General features: G+C 51.0%; 1 protein-coding gene across 6 annotated transcripts in view; it reads left to right on the top strand.

Moving 5' to 3' along the window:
* Positions 1–17,862, top strand: part of LOC122397664 (SH3 and multiple ankyrin repeat domains protein 1) — a 167,668-nt gene that overhangs the window by 111,059 nt on the left and 38,747 nt on the right. For 4 of the 6 annotated variants that reach the window (XM_043396965.1, XM_043396964.1, XM_043396961.1 and 1 more), the window contains 2 exons: positions 9,088–9,513; positions 12,766–12,783. In XM_043396965.1, coding sequence (XP_043252900.1) covers positions 9,136–9,513; positions 12,766–12,783 — 396 coding nt within the window. In that variant the 5' untranslated portion in view covers positions 9,088–9,135. The remainder of the gene's footprint in view (positions 1–9,087; positions 9,514–12,765; positions 12,784–17,862) is intronic. The other 2 variants (XM_043396966.1, XM_043396963.1) reach the window with 1 other exon arrangement.

The raw sequence follows: 17,862 nt of genomic DNA, 5'->3' as shown, positions 1-17,862 counted from the left end.
GGTTCAGATAGTGGAAACTTTTTAGAAAGCTCCGTGTGTGACCTGCAATTTCTTCTCGCCGTTGTGCTCGCTCTGTTCTAGAGTAACAATTATTGCGGGTATGTCCTTTGACAGTCCAGGGGATTAATGCATCCCCAAACTGGGTAATCTTGCTCGTTGACAAAGCCATCCATTATTTTGGTAAGTCAGGATCTAGAGCCAGGTCAGCAAACTCGCAACGCGTGCAATGGTCAGCAGGCTTCGTGGACCCAGGTGCTTCGTAATTCCAAAGAACGTTGCCGGAATCGATAAATTTGGATCCTCCAGATTCTCGCGCTTCATTGACGCGTTGGGAGGTGTTGATCAACAACCCCGACTCCGGTGGCTTCGAATTTTTCCACTAAACGTTGATCCGAATCGCGCGAAACGTCGTTCGAATCGAACAAGAATTCCGGATAATAAATTTCGGTAGTTCGAACGACCCTCCGCGACGGGCGGGTGCGTCGGGGGACAAAAATTTCGCGCGACTAGAAAACACGGGGATGGAAAGTTGCGTGCCCGTTATTGGAATAGGCGATTGTGCGGCAAAGCGTCGCGACGGTGGTCGCACGAGGGCATCGTTCCCATCGCTAGGAAAGGCGCGCGAGGGTGGTGGCCCAACCTCCTCGGGGACGAGAGAGCGCGCGCCAGGGTGGAGAAAGCGAAGACGGGGAAATGGTGGGCGAGGTGGGATGGTGGGGTGGAGTATGGGGGGTCGGGTTGGCACACTCGGTCGATCTCTCGTGGTTGCCAAGCGACGAACATCCACCACCAGGCTCTCTCCGAACTACCCCCGGAGCATCCTGAAGACCGGGTGGCTGCGCTGGCGCCACCTGGCTCTCGCCGGAATACACGGCGTGTTCCTCCCCCGCGAGCCACCCCCGCGGTCCCCGCCCGCATCCTGACAGTCGCGCGATGCACTCCACGCTGGCTGGGTCTCGCTTCGGAGCCGCTGGTCCTCCCTGTCGCGACGCCGATGCGTTTTTCGCCAGCGAAACTGCTGCTCTGGTCGCGAACCGGCCGCACGGACACGAGTCGCCTCCGACGCCGCCGCCGCCACCGCATCCGGTGCCCTTCGATCACCGCCTCCGCCGCCTCCTCCTCCTACTCCCTCCCACGGGATTCTGTCGGGAGGAGAGGACCACCGTACGGTCGCCATCTTGGTAGTGCATCTTGCTGGCGGCGACCGAAAACCGGCGACGCGAGCGGGCACCGAGCACCGAGCATGGGGCTGCGACGCGTACTTTGCGGGCTTGTTTTCGGCGAGAGCCGCTGGTGGTGGTGAGACGGTGCGATACTCGGCCCGAGGGGTTGATCGTCGTCGCTCGCGGCATCCCTCTCGCTCACTCTCGCAGCCCAGGGGTCGTTGAACGTGGGGTAAGTGTCGGCAACCAGCATTCGTTGCGGCACGTGCTTTTCCAACGCTGCGCGATCGAGTGCCGCTCGCCTCTCGTCTTTCGCCACCCTCCTCTCTCTTTCTCTTTCCGTCTGTCTGTCTGTCTGTCTTTCCCTCTTTGTCCCCCTCTCTATTTCTCTGTCGCTGCTTTCTCGCCTCTCCGTCGACCTGCTTCCTTTTATTTGCGCGGCCCCCCCGGCAGCTTGTTTTGAACCGAAGGGTGCAGCCCCCAACCTACGATTTCCACCCAAACTCCGGGTCTCCCGTTACGTTTGCTCGCGAGAGTCGTTCGCGCTTTCTGCCCACGACACGTGCGTCGCCCGTAAAATCGACACCGCGAAACGATTTTCCACGGCGAGTCGAACGGAGCGCACATGACGAACGATCGACGCGAACGGCGGCATTGTCCGACAAAAGGCACACGCTGGGTGAATTGTGATCGAACGCTCAAGGTTAGTCGCGTTCGCCGGTTTCCTTCGCGGAATGTGGGACACGATCTGGCACGAATACCTTTATGAGATCTGCCTCTGAAAGCCGTGGCGCGTTCAACATGGATTAATGGACCCCGTAACGCGTCCCGATAGCAAATAACGAGCCCCATACGTTTCTCTATTTGGCGCAGCGCCGCCGCGCGTCTCGTTACTCGTCCCGCTCGCGTTCGCCGAAGGATACGTCCTCGCCGGATCTCGAAACGTCCCGAAAAAGCTATTTAAAAATTTGATGAATGGGCGATGCGCGATCTTCTCGCCCCTCGATTCCACCCCCGACCTTCGACGTTCGACCTTGCCTCCCTTTTAACCTTTCGAGCATCCAATGGGGCGATTCGATTATTTACCGCTATTATTTCCGTCCCTCGCCTATCCTCGATATAAGTCGTTTTGCCGCTGCACTGCGTCCCGTTTGTAACGATTGGCAGAACCCATCCCCCGTCGCCGTCCTTTTTATCATCGACTTCGATGTTCGCTTCTTTTATTTCCTTGACTCTCGTTTAACCCCTCCCCGTCTGACGCGTGATGAAGATTTTGGCCCAGATATGAATATCACGAGCTAGACTCTCGAACAGAAGGTCGACCCAAACGTAAACATTACGAGCCAGACTCGCGGAGAGCAGAACTCGATCGTTATTGAGTTTTAGTTCCTATCAGTACGCCACAAGGTTCGGTTACGATTCCTATAATCTCTGTTACAAAGCAGTGTTAGCATCAGTTTGGTCTGTTTTACCGTACGTGCCCGGATTTTGTCTGCCCTGAATTAATTTTGTTAACCCTCTGAGTGAAAAGTCCCACGTCAAATAATTCTCTTATTCGCCGTGTGAAGTATAATCAGGTTTTATCTTAAATATAAAGTTTCATTGAAATCTGTTGAACCGATCGCGATACTTTCCACCCTCGGAGTTTGAACAAAGCCCCCTCGTCGTCGCGATCCCAATAATGTCGGTTAAAAGCTAAAGATACAAAAAGGAAAGAGTGACCCTTTCTCCGGGGGTTCGATCTGCAAAAAAGTTGCGCCCGCCAGAGACGGCGGAGTCTCTTGCAGCCTTTCTCGTTTAAAGCGGTCGGTTTACCCTCCGCGGGATCTTCTTTTTATCGAAAATCTTTGAAGCTCGTTTCCACCGAGAAAAGATGACATCGGTGTTTTCGCCGGCGACGCTCGTCCGTGAATCGCCCGGGAGAAAAGTTATTCAAGGGGCGCGTGCATCTGTGCGCCGCGGGCGAAACAGCGAATTCCACGAGGGGCTGCAACCCTTAAAGGGGAGTTATCGGCGGCTCGACGCGGAAGACGGTAGCCGGAGTGAGAATAGGGGGGTTTGCAGAGGTGGGTGGGTTACGTGTTATTCTTTCTCCTCCCTTCCATAACATCGACGACGGCATCGCCGACGAGCTTCGCTTTTAGCTTCGACATTCTTCTCCGGCCGCCACCCCTCGCGTTTCGCGCGACGTCGGAGATCGTTACACGTGCGTTACGCTCGTCGTCGTCGTGACCAGACTCCCGTTCTTGGCCGAAGGGGAAACTTCCTCTTTGTGTACCTTCCCCCCCGTACCTTGCAGCCCTTCCAACCCCTCGACGACTTTTTTCTCGCCCGTAAGCGCCGCGCCGCCGGAGCGTTTCGTTCTCATCAGCGAAATCAGTTTTGATAACCGGGGGAACGAACTGATAATCGTTCGATTGATCGGTCGAGGGGATCGAACGAAGCTGTCGCTGTAATAAACGCGATCCAACGAAACAGTGACCGATCGTTTGTCCGTAAACGCGTACTCGAAGAAGAATGTTACAAATTCGAACGTAAGACACGTGTCAATCACGATTTAAGATACGACGACACTTTTCTAGGCCACTTGAAAATTTTTCCGAACAAGTTTCTTATCGCTCGCTATCACAACTCGATAATCTGTTGTAATATTTCTAGAGAGCACGTGTAGTGTTATTAGCGTTCTATTAAATTATTTTTAAACGGGAGTCGAAAAGTTTAGCTGATTCAGCAGAGAAGGTCCGTCTTCCTGGACAGAAAATTTGGGATTCCGACGTCGAATCGTTTATCCGGGATCTAAGAGGACGCATGGTGCCGAGAAATTCGTTTATTCCGCGGTTCGTGCATACGTGACCGTAGACCCGCTTCGACGGGATTGACTCCGCGGCGAGATAACGCCAGCGACTCCCGTTATTCTTCTTGTCTAGGAAATTCCGTTCGGGGGTGTCTTTTCAGTTGTTCCCCGGTTTTCCGTGATCCGCATATTTTGTCCCTCCGCCACTGTCTCGTCCGTTCTGTTACGACCTTACTCTAACGAGACTCCTCCGTGGCAGGAGGGACCGTGCATCGTGCAACAAAGAGGATCTACTAAATCGGTGACTCCATGGAGCTGGAATTGCGTGACAAATCGTAAAAAACTTTAAGACGCCGTCGCACGGTATTCCTCTTTTTTATTTTTATTTTGCTACGCCTTGTCGCGAGTTTGCTGCAACGTCTCGATCTTATTCTTTCGCTTCTGTGTGATAAATAAATAAATTTAACAGAGAATTGAGAAACGAATCGCGAGTCTTTGTAACACTCTTCCGTTATTCACTTTGTCGATATTTTTTACCCGGATGAAAATTTTCTCCACGTTTGGGAGACGCGTTTCCGTCGATATAGAATTTTTTCCACCTCGGCTCGAGACTAGAATATTTTCGACCGCGTCGCACCCCTTATCGAAAGATCATAGATTCTAGGAAAATATTCGAGCTACGAATGCCTCCTACGCGTCGAGAAATTTAATGAGCGAAAACGGAATCCTCGTACCGGGACGCGGAATAATAAAATGCAGAATTGTGTAAAAAAATGAATGGGGGATTAACGGGGAATCGTTGGATGTTGGCCCGCAAAGAGTACTTCTTAGCAACGTTAGGGGTTAGCATAGAGGAGCACGGCATAGTTGCAACGAGCATCTACGGCTACAGAAACGAGAATGTCATGGTCGTACCTTAACCCTCGTCGTCCTTCGACGTTCCTCCCCTTCGTCGTCGAGCATAGTTCCACGGACAGCCTTGGATTTTTTTAATTACGCTCGAATCACCGTTAAGCAATGTTAGGTGACTCTCGAATTAAGGTACGGCCACTTAAAAGCAAACCCGTAAAGCGACGCCCACGCAGCAGGTACCTGCTATATGCACTAACGTGCATCCAGGGGCGGATCGAGCGTCGCGGTATTTATCTGTTCCGTTCTCGTCCAACGTTTTCCGATCTCCCCGCGGCTACTACGAACTCGATGATTTTTCAAAACCCTTCGTGAAGTTACCGTTGGAAATCCCCGCTGCGTTTGCTATTAAATTTTTCAAACGAAATCGGCCCGCTGGTCCGCTGAATTTCGATCGCATCGAGCATCAATTATTCCCGTACAAATTAAATAACTGTCGCGTTACACGGGTATTTTACAATGCGTTCGATTCGCGTGTCGATCGCCCGAAGCATTCACCATTGTTTGATTTCGAGCATCGTGCCAACGCTGTTGCGTAAATATATCGCCACGAAGGTGTCGCGTAAAATTTTAATTTGTTCCGTTCTAAATTTGACTTGCGATATTACCGAAGTTATTTCTTGTTTCTTATATCTATTTAAGAATTACTGTTATTTCCGTTAGTGGTAATGGATGAGCGAATTAACGAGCGAAACGTAAACGGAAAGTGGTCTGCGTACGAATGCGAAACAGCCGTTCGTTACACGGAAATAAAATTTGTCCAGGTACGTGTGTCTGTCCGCGGCGTTAGGGGTTACGGCCCTGAGTACGCTACACACAGGGTGGCCAGACAGAAAAATCGCGAAGGCATTCCACCGTTGAGTGCTACGAATAAGGACCACATAAAGACGGGTCGTAAAACTATGATTTACGGCTTGTCATTGATGCGTTTGCTGTCCGTCCATCCGTACGATCGTTCCTCCAGTTCATCATCGTCTCCCTCCGTTCCCTCTTATTATCTTTCTTGTGGCTGTTCCTTTTGTTCCTCTTCGTCTTACGCAAAGATAGCGCGTTCGAGGGCCGATAATCGATTAGCCGGATAGAAGAAGCGGTAGCGTATCGGTATCGTTGGAATTGGCTCACTGTCTCCGCTAAAATATCGCGGCCAATGCTCGTTCTCGATCTCGATCTCGAGGCGTCGATCTGGATCACCAGAGACGGGTAAAAATTGACGTTTCGTCTTTTTTCTTTAGAGTGAAATAGAAAGGATTATCCAAAGGCTATTTTCACGCTCTATTTATAATTTTAAAAGGTCAGCCGTGTGGAAAATGAATTTTGACGAATTCGAGAGCCAGGTTGCAGCCTCCCCCTTGGTCCGTGCCTGTGCAAAGGTGGCGAACGAGACACCCAGAGTCTCGTGTCCCGTGTGCATTAACGTTGTTTTTCATTTTCTTGCGAGTCTCCGTCGGTCGTCGATGATGTCGAGCGACGATAATCGTGATCAGGGCGAGCGTAAACGGTGGCAACGAAATTATTAACGCGAGCGATCGCGTGACGCTCGCAAGAAACGAGACGCCTCGGTCGTCTCGCATTCTTTTTCGTATTTTCGTCGGTAGCGACCGTTCAGCTTCTTTCTTCGTACCAACGGGTGGTTAAAGGCGAACGAGGGGGGTGAGGGTGGGGGGGAACTATTAGCGGAAAAAAAAGCACGATTTTCGTCGGTCGAACGTTAACGCCTAAGGATGAGTGTTTTTCTGTTCGGGCGCGAAGGTAGCGACCTTGCGAGCGGTTCGAGCCCGTCCTGGACGGGGCTTCTTCGAGGTCTATTGTCCTCGAAGCGTAAGACGCGTATCTATACACGGTGCGGTCAGTGGGTTATTTAAAGTTTTAACGCAGCCAAGCCTGCCGGCAAGATGGTTACATTTAATGGCGTCTGCGGTTTACCATCAAACTTCTCCCCGTGCCACCTGACATCTCGCGCTCTCGCTGCCTCGGAATACCGAGGCGTATATAAGCAGGATACGCCGAAGAATCGCGAGCAGAACCTTCAACTTCAACTGCAACGGGTAGGGTTAACGCGTTCGCTGCGGTACGCAACCTGTACGAGCCACGACTATGAAATAACCGGATTTATTTGCTTACAAAGTCCACGCTGCGCGAAAGATCCATTCTTCTCTTCGAAAAATTTTACTTGCGAAGCTTTTGCAGTCGTTGGGAAACTTTCGAACGAATTTTATCGCGAAAGAAATGAACGGTAGTCGCATCACGGTGGGTCGGAGCGGTGTATTTTTGAGCGCAAGAAATCGAGAGGCGACGTTTTGAAATGCAGGGAAGCAGAGGCGAGAACTGCATAGAGAAATCGTTCCCCGTCGTAAGTTTCGCACTTTATATTCCTTTCGCGGAAAGCAGCTGTCGCGCCTACGGTCGGCTCCTCGAGTAGCTATTGTGAAGCACCCTGCGGATGTTTAAGTTTGACAGAGGGGTAATTAGGAAAGTCGGTTTCGCGGCGTCTGCTCGCGGTGCATTGGATAGCTAATAGCCGGTTTACGGTTCGCAACGATATTGTTTCCTCGCAACAGCTTCCGACTGCCTTAGCCCTGGCATTCGCCACAAAGCAAAACTCGCTGTCTAGACAATGCGCGGAGAAACGCGAGAGGGAGCTTCGGAACTACGCGAGTTTCCAAGTCGTGCGACTCCTCCGTGCACTCTCATTAAGACGACAACGAGCGTCGAAGAAGAGAACGGCGCTTTTTCTCATCGCAGGAAGCATCTGCATCGGAACAACTTTGCGTCCGTAACGTCCTCTCGCGAAGAATCACCGTCACAACCCTATACAGTACAGTAAAGATTAGGTCGAACAACGTGTAGACGGAAGATAAATTATTCCACATTCGCATGAAAAACGCGAGGGAAAAGAGAAACACGTTTTGAACATCGACGATGAGTTTCGAAACGCACGGTCATTAATTCTGCATTGTAAATAATGGTGTAAACGATGTAATAGCTTCTTATTACAATGAGGAAATATGACCTGCTGTGACGAAATGTTAAAAACGAGTCCTGTACCGGTTTCTCTTATCATTTCGGAACTTTCTCGTCGATTTCTCGGATTATGAGTCGTCGAGAGACAATGGAACGGTGATTTATTTTCCCGGTCGCGCGGCGTTACGTGATTTCGCGGTCGAAAAATAAAAAAAAAGTTGGCAAATCGAAGGGGCCGCCGCGTCGAATTGTTCGTTATCCGCGAGGATCGATCGCGCACGCACCGGTGACCGTTAATCTCGACGCGATCGAGCGACGGGACAGACGCAAAGAAACGACTCGAAAGAGCCACGACGTTTATATCTGCCTCGAAAGTTTCGAGTGAAAGCGACTGCGCCGAGCGGCGCGGCGCTCGTTAGGGCCATAAGTTATCGCTGACCGATAGTTAACCCCCGGAGGTTGGAGGTCGAATTGTAAAACGACGAGGCGCGTTATCGCGTCAGCGCGAGAATCTCGCGCAGGTACGCGCGAAAACGTGCGGGGTACGCGAACATGCCACGTTCGCGTAATGGATTCGATGCGTGGATTCTAAACACCACGGCGAATCCACCGCCTCTTCGATCATGCGACCAAACCATGCGCCGTCCATCCGTGCGAACTCCCTTCGGCAAACCCAGACTTCCCGCGGAATTATTTCCTCGTCGAACAAATTTTTGCAAATTGATATTTTAAATCCCTGGTCTTGCTGGAAAATCTCATTATTTACGGGGCGAGGTAAATGGCTCTGGGGCATATTTTCAACGCATCGAAGCGTCCAAGAGAAACGACTTAAGGACTTTCAGGTTCGCGGGCAGTTAAAGACCGAAGTTTAATTGAAAGTTTAGACGTATTTCAGCCCGCGTAATCACCCTGTCCGCCCTTATATCATAATTCTTCCTTACCCGGTACATCTTTAACCCGGGTATAACTCCGGGGGCAGCTCGCGCAAAAGAAATAATACATCGAGGAACGTCGTGCAGTCCGCGAGGTATAAAAGGCTTTTACGAGCCTTAAAAATCACCCTGGCGCGGCGTCTCGGCGCCGTTTCTTTATTTCCATTGCGGTAATCTCGTCCTTCCTTTACCGTTACTTACACGGAGTTGTAAACACCGGATCGTCCACGGCCGTGTTTAATTTCTTCATTCTCGCGATCCTACGGAGGCGATTAACCCGTATCGAAGGGGGAATGAGATAAAAAATGATCGTTATTTCTCGTTTCAGATGTGAGCCGGTGAAGGTGGAATCCTCGAGCAGCGCGAGGTCCTCGCAATGGAGGCGGGACCGAAGCAACAGCAGCAGCAGCAGCAGCAGCAACAGCAGCAGCAACAACAACAACAGCAGCAGCAGCAACCGCAGTCGCATCAGCAACAACAGCAGCAGCAAAATTCGTCGCCTGCTGGTACGGGACAGACACCGAGCCAGGCCGGGAGTCCGCAGGGCGGCCAGACTCAAGGCCAACCTCAAGGTCAACAGAATCAAGATGCGGCTGCAGTCGTGGCTGGAACTGCGGAGGCCGGACCGGTCGAGGAGGGAGTCCTTCTCGCCAGGGTGCACGTCCCGGAGCTCTACGTCAGCAAGTGTCTTCAGTTCCCGAAGGATCAGCTCGTGTGGGACGTGAAGCAGCAATGCCTAGCATCGTTGCCCAAGGTAAGCTCGTTCTACCTCGCGTCCACTCGCTTCTGACTCGCGCGTACCCATTACGTCCTTGCAGATATTGGACACGGAAGAGTCGGGAACTTGGATCGTGCTCGATCGAATATCTAAGCGCCTGCTAGATGTCCACTCGAGGAGTTTTAGCAATCGTTTTTTTAACAGTTTGGATCGATTCTTTCTGTGATTCCGTAACGTTCAAGCGAGAGATTGAGTCAGTAAGTGACTCGTCGCTAAATTGCGGGGACGCGTACGAACCAGCCTTAAGGGTACTATCGCTGTTTCGCGATAGGAGCCCTCGAGAGTATAAGTCTCCCGGTGGACACGTAGCATTTATGGTCGATCTCGATCCTCGATCGGCGCGGCGCAATCGGTCACGAGTTCTGTCAAGGACTCGAATCGGGCTTTTTCAAAAGTACACAGAGCGTGGCGGCAGCCTGCCACTTTGTATGCTGATTTCGCGAAATTGCAGAGAACTTCCTCCGACCGGCGAGCAGCAAAGGGTTTCTCGAGGCAAGGCCGGATCGGGCTTCCCGACTCTTCTTTCTCTTTTTCCCATCGGGCAGTCGTACCTGGAGCTCGCGGAAAGTCACGAAGCGCGCAGGATTAAGAGATCGCTCGGGAGAAACGCTACCGTGCGCCGTTCGAACGTCTTGCTTTTATTTATCGAGAGATTTACTCGGTAGGAGTAACGAGGCACGCGTTGCTCGCTCGAAATTTATACGAGGAAAGAACATGCGAATCGAAGGTCCTGCGTTGCATCGCGACCACGTCCAGCCGGCTCCGGGAGTGTTTCGAGATCGCACAAGAGGTACTTACATATTAGTCGCACCCGCCACTGACAAGAACAGACACCTATACACGCGACAGTATTCCTAGACGAAATAGAAACTAGAAGGTACCGATGTGTGTGGCTTCTGCTTCGTATCAGTACCGTCACGCTCTATCACTATTCTCTCCACCCTCCCCTCTTCCACCCTATCCAAAGAACGCCGATAGAAAATTGTCAAACTTTTATTTTAGCGAAGAATTTCTTTTGGAATTGGAAATTTGCTAAAAAATGAAGGTCGATTTGTTTGTATTTTTTTGAGGCGTGAAAGTTGGAGTTTTCTATCGGCTATGCAACCCCAGAAATTCTGTAGCACCCGTCGAATAATCCCAGAAATCTCCCGTTTCCCCAGCGGAGTTGGGCATCGATCGATCCATCAGCCGACAAAATTAATCGCGATTAACGTTAGTCAATTAGCGAAATTAATCTTCCGCGGCGATCGACGATCGAGTTAATCGTTAGTCACGACGATTGACGATTGAATCGATCGTAAATCGCTCGTGACTGACGATTGCACGAGTGGTCACTCGCAGCCACCATTGATCAAACTAATACTTTTCATTCGCATCGAATCGAGTCTGAATTTTAAATTATCTGTACCTTTTGCCCAACCCTGCCTACCCTCTGCTTACGTCCAAAGACTTTTCTCGTTTTTCTCTTCATTTTTAAACACGATTGGGCTCTCGAACGCGTGTACATACAAAGATCGATCGATGTCCACGTTGCATCGGGAATCAAAATTGACGAATTTATGGAGAAAGTACGTCTCTGTCTTACCGAGGAGACCGATCGTCGCGTAATGTTTGCCCAACGTCTCGACCGATTCCGTCCGATGGACGAGTCCGTCGGTTTTCCTAGAGACCTTCCGTTCAGTCTTCCGCTTCAGAACAGCCCCCGTAGTAGATCCTGTTCTCGGAACGAGTTCGATGACGAGCGATAAAGGCCTGGTCGAACGTGCCTCGGTCTCGTGTGCACGCTGCCGCAAAACTGCCCGGATATTCGCAGCCGTAACCGACTTACCGCTGCCACGGATACGTTCACCTGCATTCCGCGCGGACTTTCGCCTTTATTGATAATTGGCTACCCTATTAATCGACCGTTGCACGCGCTCGGTCGTGCTATTGGAGTAGACAATCCGCAGCCCATTGCGAATCGAGCATTTGCTACTCCTTTCGACGACCACTACTGCCTCGCTTCTTGCATCACTACGGGTTACGGATACTTGCAACGGAGCCCTCGCGTTTCTTCCACCGATCGTTTTGTAATCGTAAACGTCGTTGGTAAAATTTCGTAGGAATTTGATCGCAAGAAGAGAGACAGTACTGTACGTCGCGTTAACTGCCACGCCAATAACGGTGACATCTTCTACGCGAGTGAAGTCGTGTTTCTGTACAATTGACAAAGTTACTCGACACGCGTTACGTCTGAATTTATTTCCTTTAATCCTCGATTGTCACGGTGGAGTCGGAGCTGATCCTAGCTCCAACTTTGAACAGGTGTATTTATTAAATGTTGCGTATAACGGAGGTCTGCCTGCCCTCTGGCGAGAGTCTGAACATCCATCTAGTTATTTAGTTGCTTAACAAACTTCGGAAAGCCTCAGTGCAGTAGCGACAGCTGACCTATGCGCGAGATTATAACTCCCTGTGTGTGTTTACCTTACCATATTTCGATCGTACAATTTTATATTTTCATTATCGCTGATTTTTACACGCCAGTGACAATCGAGAAATAATATTGTTATATCCTCGATGAGAATTCCTGTCACCGATATGTGGGTATCCCGTGGAACGCGCACGAAATCCTCGACGAATATCGTCAACGACCCTAAGCACCGAATCGCGTTTTTCGAAAGTCCATCGAACGAGTTCCGAGACATTCTCGCGGCAAGATCACACATACACACGCACATACACTACTCACACGTTCGTAAACGACGTAAAAGTATGCGAGCCAGATATGCATATATACGTATGTATACCGGTGACGAACATACGTATGTATGTATACGTTGGATATTATTAATTAGTACTTACGCACAAACGACACGCGAGTGTCCAACGATTCTAATCGTGTATATTTTTCTGACCTGTGGTGTTGTTGTTGTTGTTGTTGTTTTTGCTTTTGCCTCACTTGCACGGGGCGTGCGAATACACTACACCCGCCACCACCATCACCGAACTACCACCAACCACCACTTCACCTGTGCTATCGTCTTGTTGGGGCCCGCCTCTTCGAACGCACACCCCCGTACTGCGTGACACGCACGCGCGAATCGATCGTCAAAATCGAACCAAAAAAAAAAAAAAAAAAAAACTATACAAAAATCGCGCCCTCGGGCCCGACCTTCACCCTCCACCTCCGGTGTGTTACGTCGCGGATATACCACCGCTTCTCCACCCCTTTCGAGCGCCTCGCAGGTGGCCACTTGGTACAGGGTACGTCTTCACTATTACTAATAGCATGCATCCAAACCTCCTTATGCAACCGCCCCGTTCTTTGTGCCGATTTCTCGCCCGTTTCTTCTTTCGTTCAATTTCAGTTACGCGAACGAACGACTCGTGCATGGCGAAGCGACGTCTTTCGCGAGGAACCGCGCTTCTTTCCCCCGCGTCGCGCGGTGGTCCGGAATTTTGAAAATATAGCTTGTCAATAAAAATGTAATCGTACGGTTGATACTATCCTTGGCAGTCCCAGCGACATCTACAGCCACGATAAAAGACTGTTTTTCTACCCCCGTTGTCTTTTATCCGTCGAGCCTGATTATCATTTTCACGAGGGTTGAATTGTACGCAAGAGTGCGAGCCTGTCACTTTGATTTATCGCTAGATTCTCGTGATTTCGGACCACCGGTGATTTCGCTCGTCTCGGAGGAGCACGAAGGACGCCCCTGCGTATTGGAAAGTTAGGGGCGAACTAGGGGTAGCGTTAGAGCCGTAGGAAAGGGGACGGGACCGTTCGATTAATTTTTCCCCCCTTTTTTTTTTTTTATCGCTCGCTTCGATCGCGCAGGAGCATCGGGGTAAGTTTGGTCGAGTGACGTCGGTGGACTCGAACGTCGCGTGTTCGCCATGCTCGTTCGGGTAGTCGTGGGGTCGCGGCGGCGCCGTGGATATATCGGCCTGCTTCTTAGATCAGTTTTCGCTTTAATCGCTCGGGAACGTACCCGACGAGATAACGGATCGCGCGTCGCGGTCAGATCGGAATTTATTTCGCGAAAGAGGTGTACTCGTCGGGGGCACGGTCAGCGATCGATTCGCTAAAGAACGAGGACAGGAACGCTTTAATTAGCCAAACGGGGGGAGGGTGGGATGGATCTTCTCGAATCGATGATTCCGACCTTGCGACGCGACCGTAGACCACGAGCTAGAGTTATTTCCAGCTCGGTTTGCATGTACTTATAGCAGCTCCTGCCTTTCAGCGTTCAAGTACCATAGAAGATAAGTGCATGTATCGGTTAAGCATACGTCTGTACTTTTGCTGACCCCGTGGTTCACGTTCAAGGGTGACGCGAATACGTTTTCAAGGTCACGTTCGAGCCACGCAGCTTCCTTTCAACGAGGCGGACCGACTTGCGCCGCGTTTCTGCTACCGCGGCGCACCAGGAATGTCGTCTCGCCGAAGCTCGAACTTTGCTGCGCGATACCGCGAGACGGTGATCCTTAACACGTCGGTCAACTAATGACCCTCGTTAAACTGTCCATTTACTCCGTCAATGGTCAATGGTCAACGCCATTGTAGACTTTTGGTCAAATATTTATTTATCAACGAACCGATTCTCGGTTACACCGATCCGTAGCTTCGCTAAAAGTTTGAATTACCGACGTCGTTGTCGTTCGACTAATTCTGGAGAGGCGTGTAAGGGCGTCGGAACGATTGTCTCTCGATCGAGGCCAGACGGCGCTTGCTCGCGCGATGACTTTCGATTTCAGGCCGAGAAAACCGTGGATCGCGTGCCGCGCGACGAATCGAACGCTCGAACCAGGTGGTTTTCGATTTTCCAGCGATCGTCGACAACGCGCAACGGTTTCAGCTCGATCGAGCGGCTCGCGAGACTGGCGTTTACGCGAGATTACGCAACGCGGCTCCGGGCACCGGACCCCGTTGTGCTCTTCGGTTTCTTGCGAGGGAAAGCGCCGGTCGCGTTGCTTGTCTTCGCCGATTAAATATCAAAAGTCACCGAGCACCGCCGCGGAACGGACTCGATCGAGATCCGGTCGTTCCTTCCACCGTCACCAAATTTAACCAAATCTTATATTTTACTATTTTAAAACAAAATCGCGAAGCGAACGCAACGCGAGTTGGTTTTATTTCAACGTTCTAAAAGCGAGCACAATGCGTTCGACCGAGTTTTACGCCGCGTTGTCCGATCGAAGATTCGATTCGGTTGGAAAGCGGGTCACCGAGGCGATATTTTCGCGATCCACGCGCGGATAAGAAGCTCGGCGATAATCTCTATCGACGGTTTCCCTGAAATGGAAAGCGTGTGCCACGCCGCGATAGGCAGATAGCATCGGGAAACGAGTCTGCTCGGCGTGCACGTAAAAAAAAAAAAAAAGAAAAAAAAAGTAATCGATAGTCGCCTAAAAGGTGGCACGCCGTTTGTTTTGAATTTTATCAGCGACGAATGTACTAACGATCAAAACGTTTAATGGAACGCTGTCCCACTAATGAACGCGGACTGGATGCGGACCGATTGGTTTCACGCTGTGTCGCGTATACGCGACGCATTCGCCCGCGAAAGAGTTTGTTTCAGCCACGAGGTATGCTACCATTCGTATGGAAATCTCGCGCGTTTCTGCCCCGGACGTCTCTTAAATAAAGACCATAATCCCTCTCGAAGTTTTTCGGTCGGTCAAGGATACAGAAGTAGAAACAGGTTAATAGCAACGTTGCCTCTTACGTTTTTAATGTGGAAAGGACGTAGAATGGGGAAGAAAACTAATTATTTTCACCCCTCAAAGACGAGAGTGACGAGAATTTCTTGAAAGTAATCTTTGCTAATACGCAACCTCGCCAGATTCGCGTGTAGTTACTTCGATTTAAGTAACGTGTCTGTCGACGACTGGCCGTTTCTACTTACAGTCGGTGGGCGAGGTATTACTTGTTTCAAACACTTCCACCCGGGTGGAATCACAGTATCTGGGAATGTCGATAAAAGACAGTATCGTACTCCACGATCGAGACTTAGATATACTAGTAGAATGTCCGTGTTATGGACAGACGCGTCAGCCAAGTACTCGAACGTGCTCCGAGAATTTTCGAAAATAATTTTCTCGGAAACGAAGCGTTCTATCAGAAAATTCCACCCCACATTTTAAATGTCACTGGTGTCAGAGAACCATCGATGAAGAGCAGAGACTCCTAGATCTTCTGAGGGTTGATATACCGTGGATATTGACTCGTCGATCGAAACTGGACGTTGACGAAACATATGGACGAAGCGTTCGGGGTGGGCCATTCGCGCGCGGGGTTAATTATGCGGGAGACAAAGCCGCGATTTCCGGGTAGTCTGGTAACCCTGGTAGCGATTGAATTAGTAGTGTCGGAGGGTATCGTAACTGCGATATCGAGGCGTTATTGGCAGACCATCGATGTCGCGAAACCCTTATCGTACGCGGCACGATTCACCGACCAACTATCCAGATAGCGGTCGTACCGGAACCGACGACCGCACATTACGGGTGTACCGGTGCACCGACGTGTGTACCGCAGGTATCCAGCTCGGGGATCTCAGCTCGGATAAATTCATCGTAACGCCGCGAGATCCGCGGTTCTACCGAGCCACGAATAGATCCTCGTGGGCGTAAGATCATTGTGATCCGCGATCGTGAACCGGGATCATCCTTCATTTCCGATAGGATCGTCTTTTTCCCTCTTCTGGCCAAGAGCTCTTGGGGCCTCCGCGTCAAGTCGAGCACAAAGGACCGACCGCCTCGGTGGTCATCGATCGTAGGTGCTGAAACTGTTTACGAACTGGTCGTTCGAATTACGCGGGCCTCGAAAGCGAGAGGATCCCGCCGCCATTCCCGGAACTCCGATGCTTATTATCTAGGATACCGCGTATTTCAACCAAAAGACGTTAGTATATTTGCTTCTGGGTGCAAATAGCTGTGGAAATAATTGCTCCGTAACTTCAAAGCGATGGGAATGCCACGCATCTGTGATCGTCCATGGTGAATTCCATTTTTCGCGGACTAAGAGTTGCAATTCATTTTGAATAGTCGAGCAAACGATCTCGGGGGCATAAAGAAAAATCGCGTATAAAAATGGGCGAGGGAAGGAGAGGGTGAGCAGAGAGGGGAGTAGTCGGTGGCGTACGCGTTCTGAGCGTATCCCGATCGATTTGCAACAATGAATATAGAGGGAATCCGGCTCGGAGTGGTTTATTGAACGATTCCGCGAACGAGTTGGAAGCGCGATCGGTACGCGGCTCGCACGTGCGTGTAGTTAGATGCGTGCGTTGAAAACGATGACACGAGACGAGAGGCAGCAGTCCGGTCTCGGGGCGAAAGAGGGCCCCGGGACTCGTGGTCACGGAGATCAGAGAGAAGAGGAACGAAGAGGGACAAACGACCGCCTCGTGATTCCACTGTCAGGATCAACAAATCCTCCCGCCGTAGACGCGGAACAAATGCACGCGAGTTGTTGATCGCGTACAATCGAGCCGGGCTATTTATACCGAGGCTCGTCGACGCTCGCCTCGTCCGAGGGAGTAGATCGAATGGAGATCGATGGGCTAGCTTTTCAGAAGTGGAAGACAACTCCTCCGTGGCTGCTCCGCGCAGCTGGAGAGACGCGGGTGCTTCGATCCGTGCCCCCGGAGAACGATCGTCTCTCTCTCTCACTCTCTCTCGCGCCTCCCCGGGAACAACGGATACCGATTTTTGCGATTTATCAAGCGCGAAACGAAACACGCGTATCGCGGTTGAAAAAAGGTGGGAAGCTGAGACCCGAGGAGCGATCGACGATCGAGAGGATGCGAGGATGGCGAGCACGGCAGCCCGAAGGAAGGGAAATCCTGGTCACGAAGCCACGCGAATCTCCGCGCGGAGCTTCTCTGAAATATTCATCCCTCTGCTTGGCTATTGTTGCTCCAGATACGTCGTTCCCGCTCCGAAACGAACGCAGCCCCCGGGCGACGAAACAAACTCCTGAAACACGTCGAACGGATACTTGTTCACTGCCAATCGCTCGATTAGTGGGCTTCCGTTTGCTCCCGCGTCTCCTACAGGACATCCACCTTGTTTTCTTGGGTTCCGTAAGAAATGCAATTAAGTTTCAATCGCGTAAACAGGATTCGATGTCTGACGTAACCGATTCGGGTCGGAGTAGCGTGGTTAGAATTGGTTCCGCGAGGCCAGGGTGTATGGCGTGTTCGAAGGGAATTGGGATAGTTTTTTGGAGAAGGAAAGCAGCTCGGACCAGCGCGTAAGTTCGTCCACTTTAGTCTCGACGCGGCCGTGAAGCAGTAGCCGGCAACTGCAGCAGCCTTTTACCCGGGGCTCTCCAAGTGC

The sequence above is a fragment of the Colletes gigas genome, unplaced genomic scaffold, assembly GCF_013123115.1.
Source record: "Colletes gigas isolate AHSC1104 unplaced genomic scaffold, ASM1312311v1 Colletes_gigas_Sc00010, whole genome shotgun sequence".
Taxonomy (NCBI): Eukaryota; Metazoa; Arthropoda; class Insecta; order Hymenoptera; family Colletidae; genus Colletes; species Colletes gigas.
Note: the sequence above shows the minus strand (reverse complement) of the source record. Positions and strands in the feature narration are given on the sequence as shown.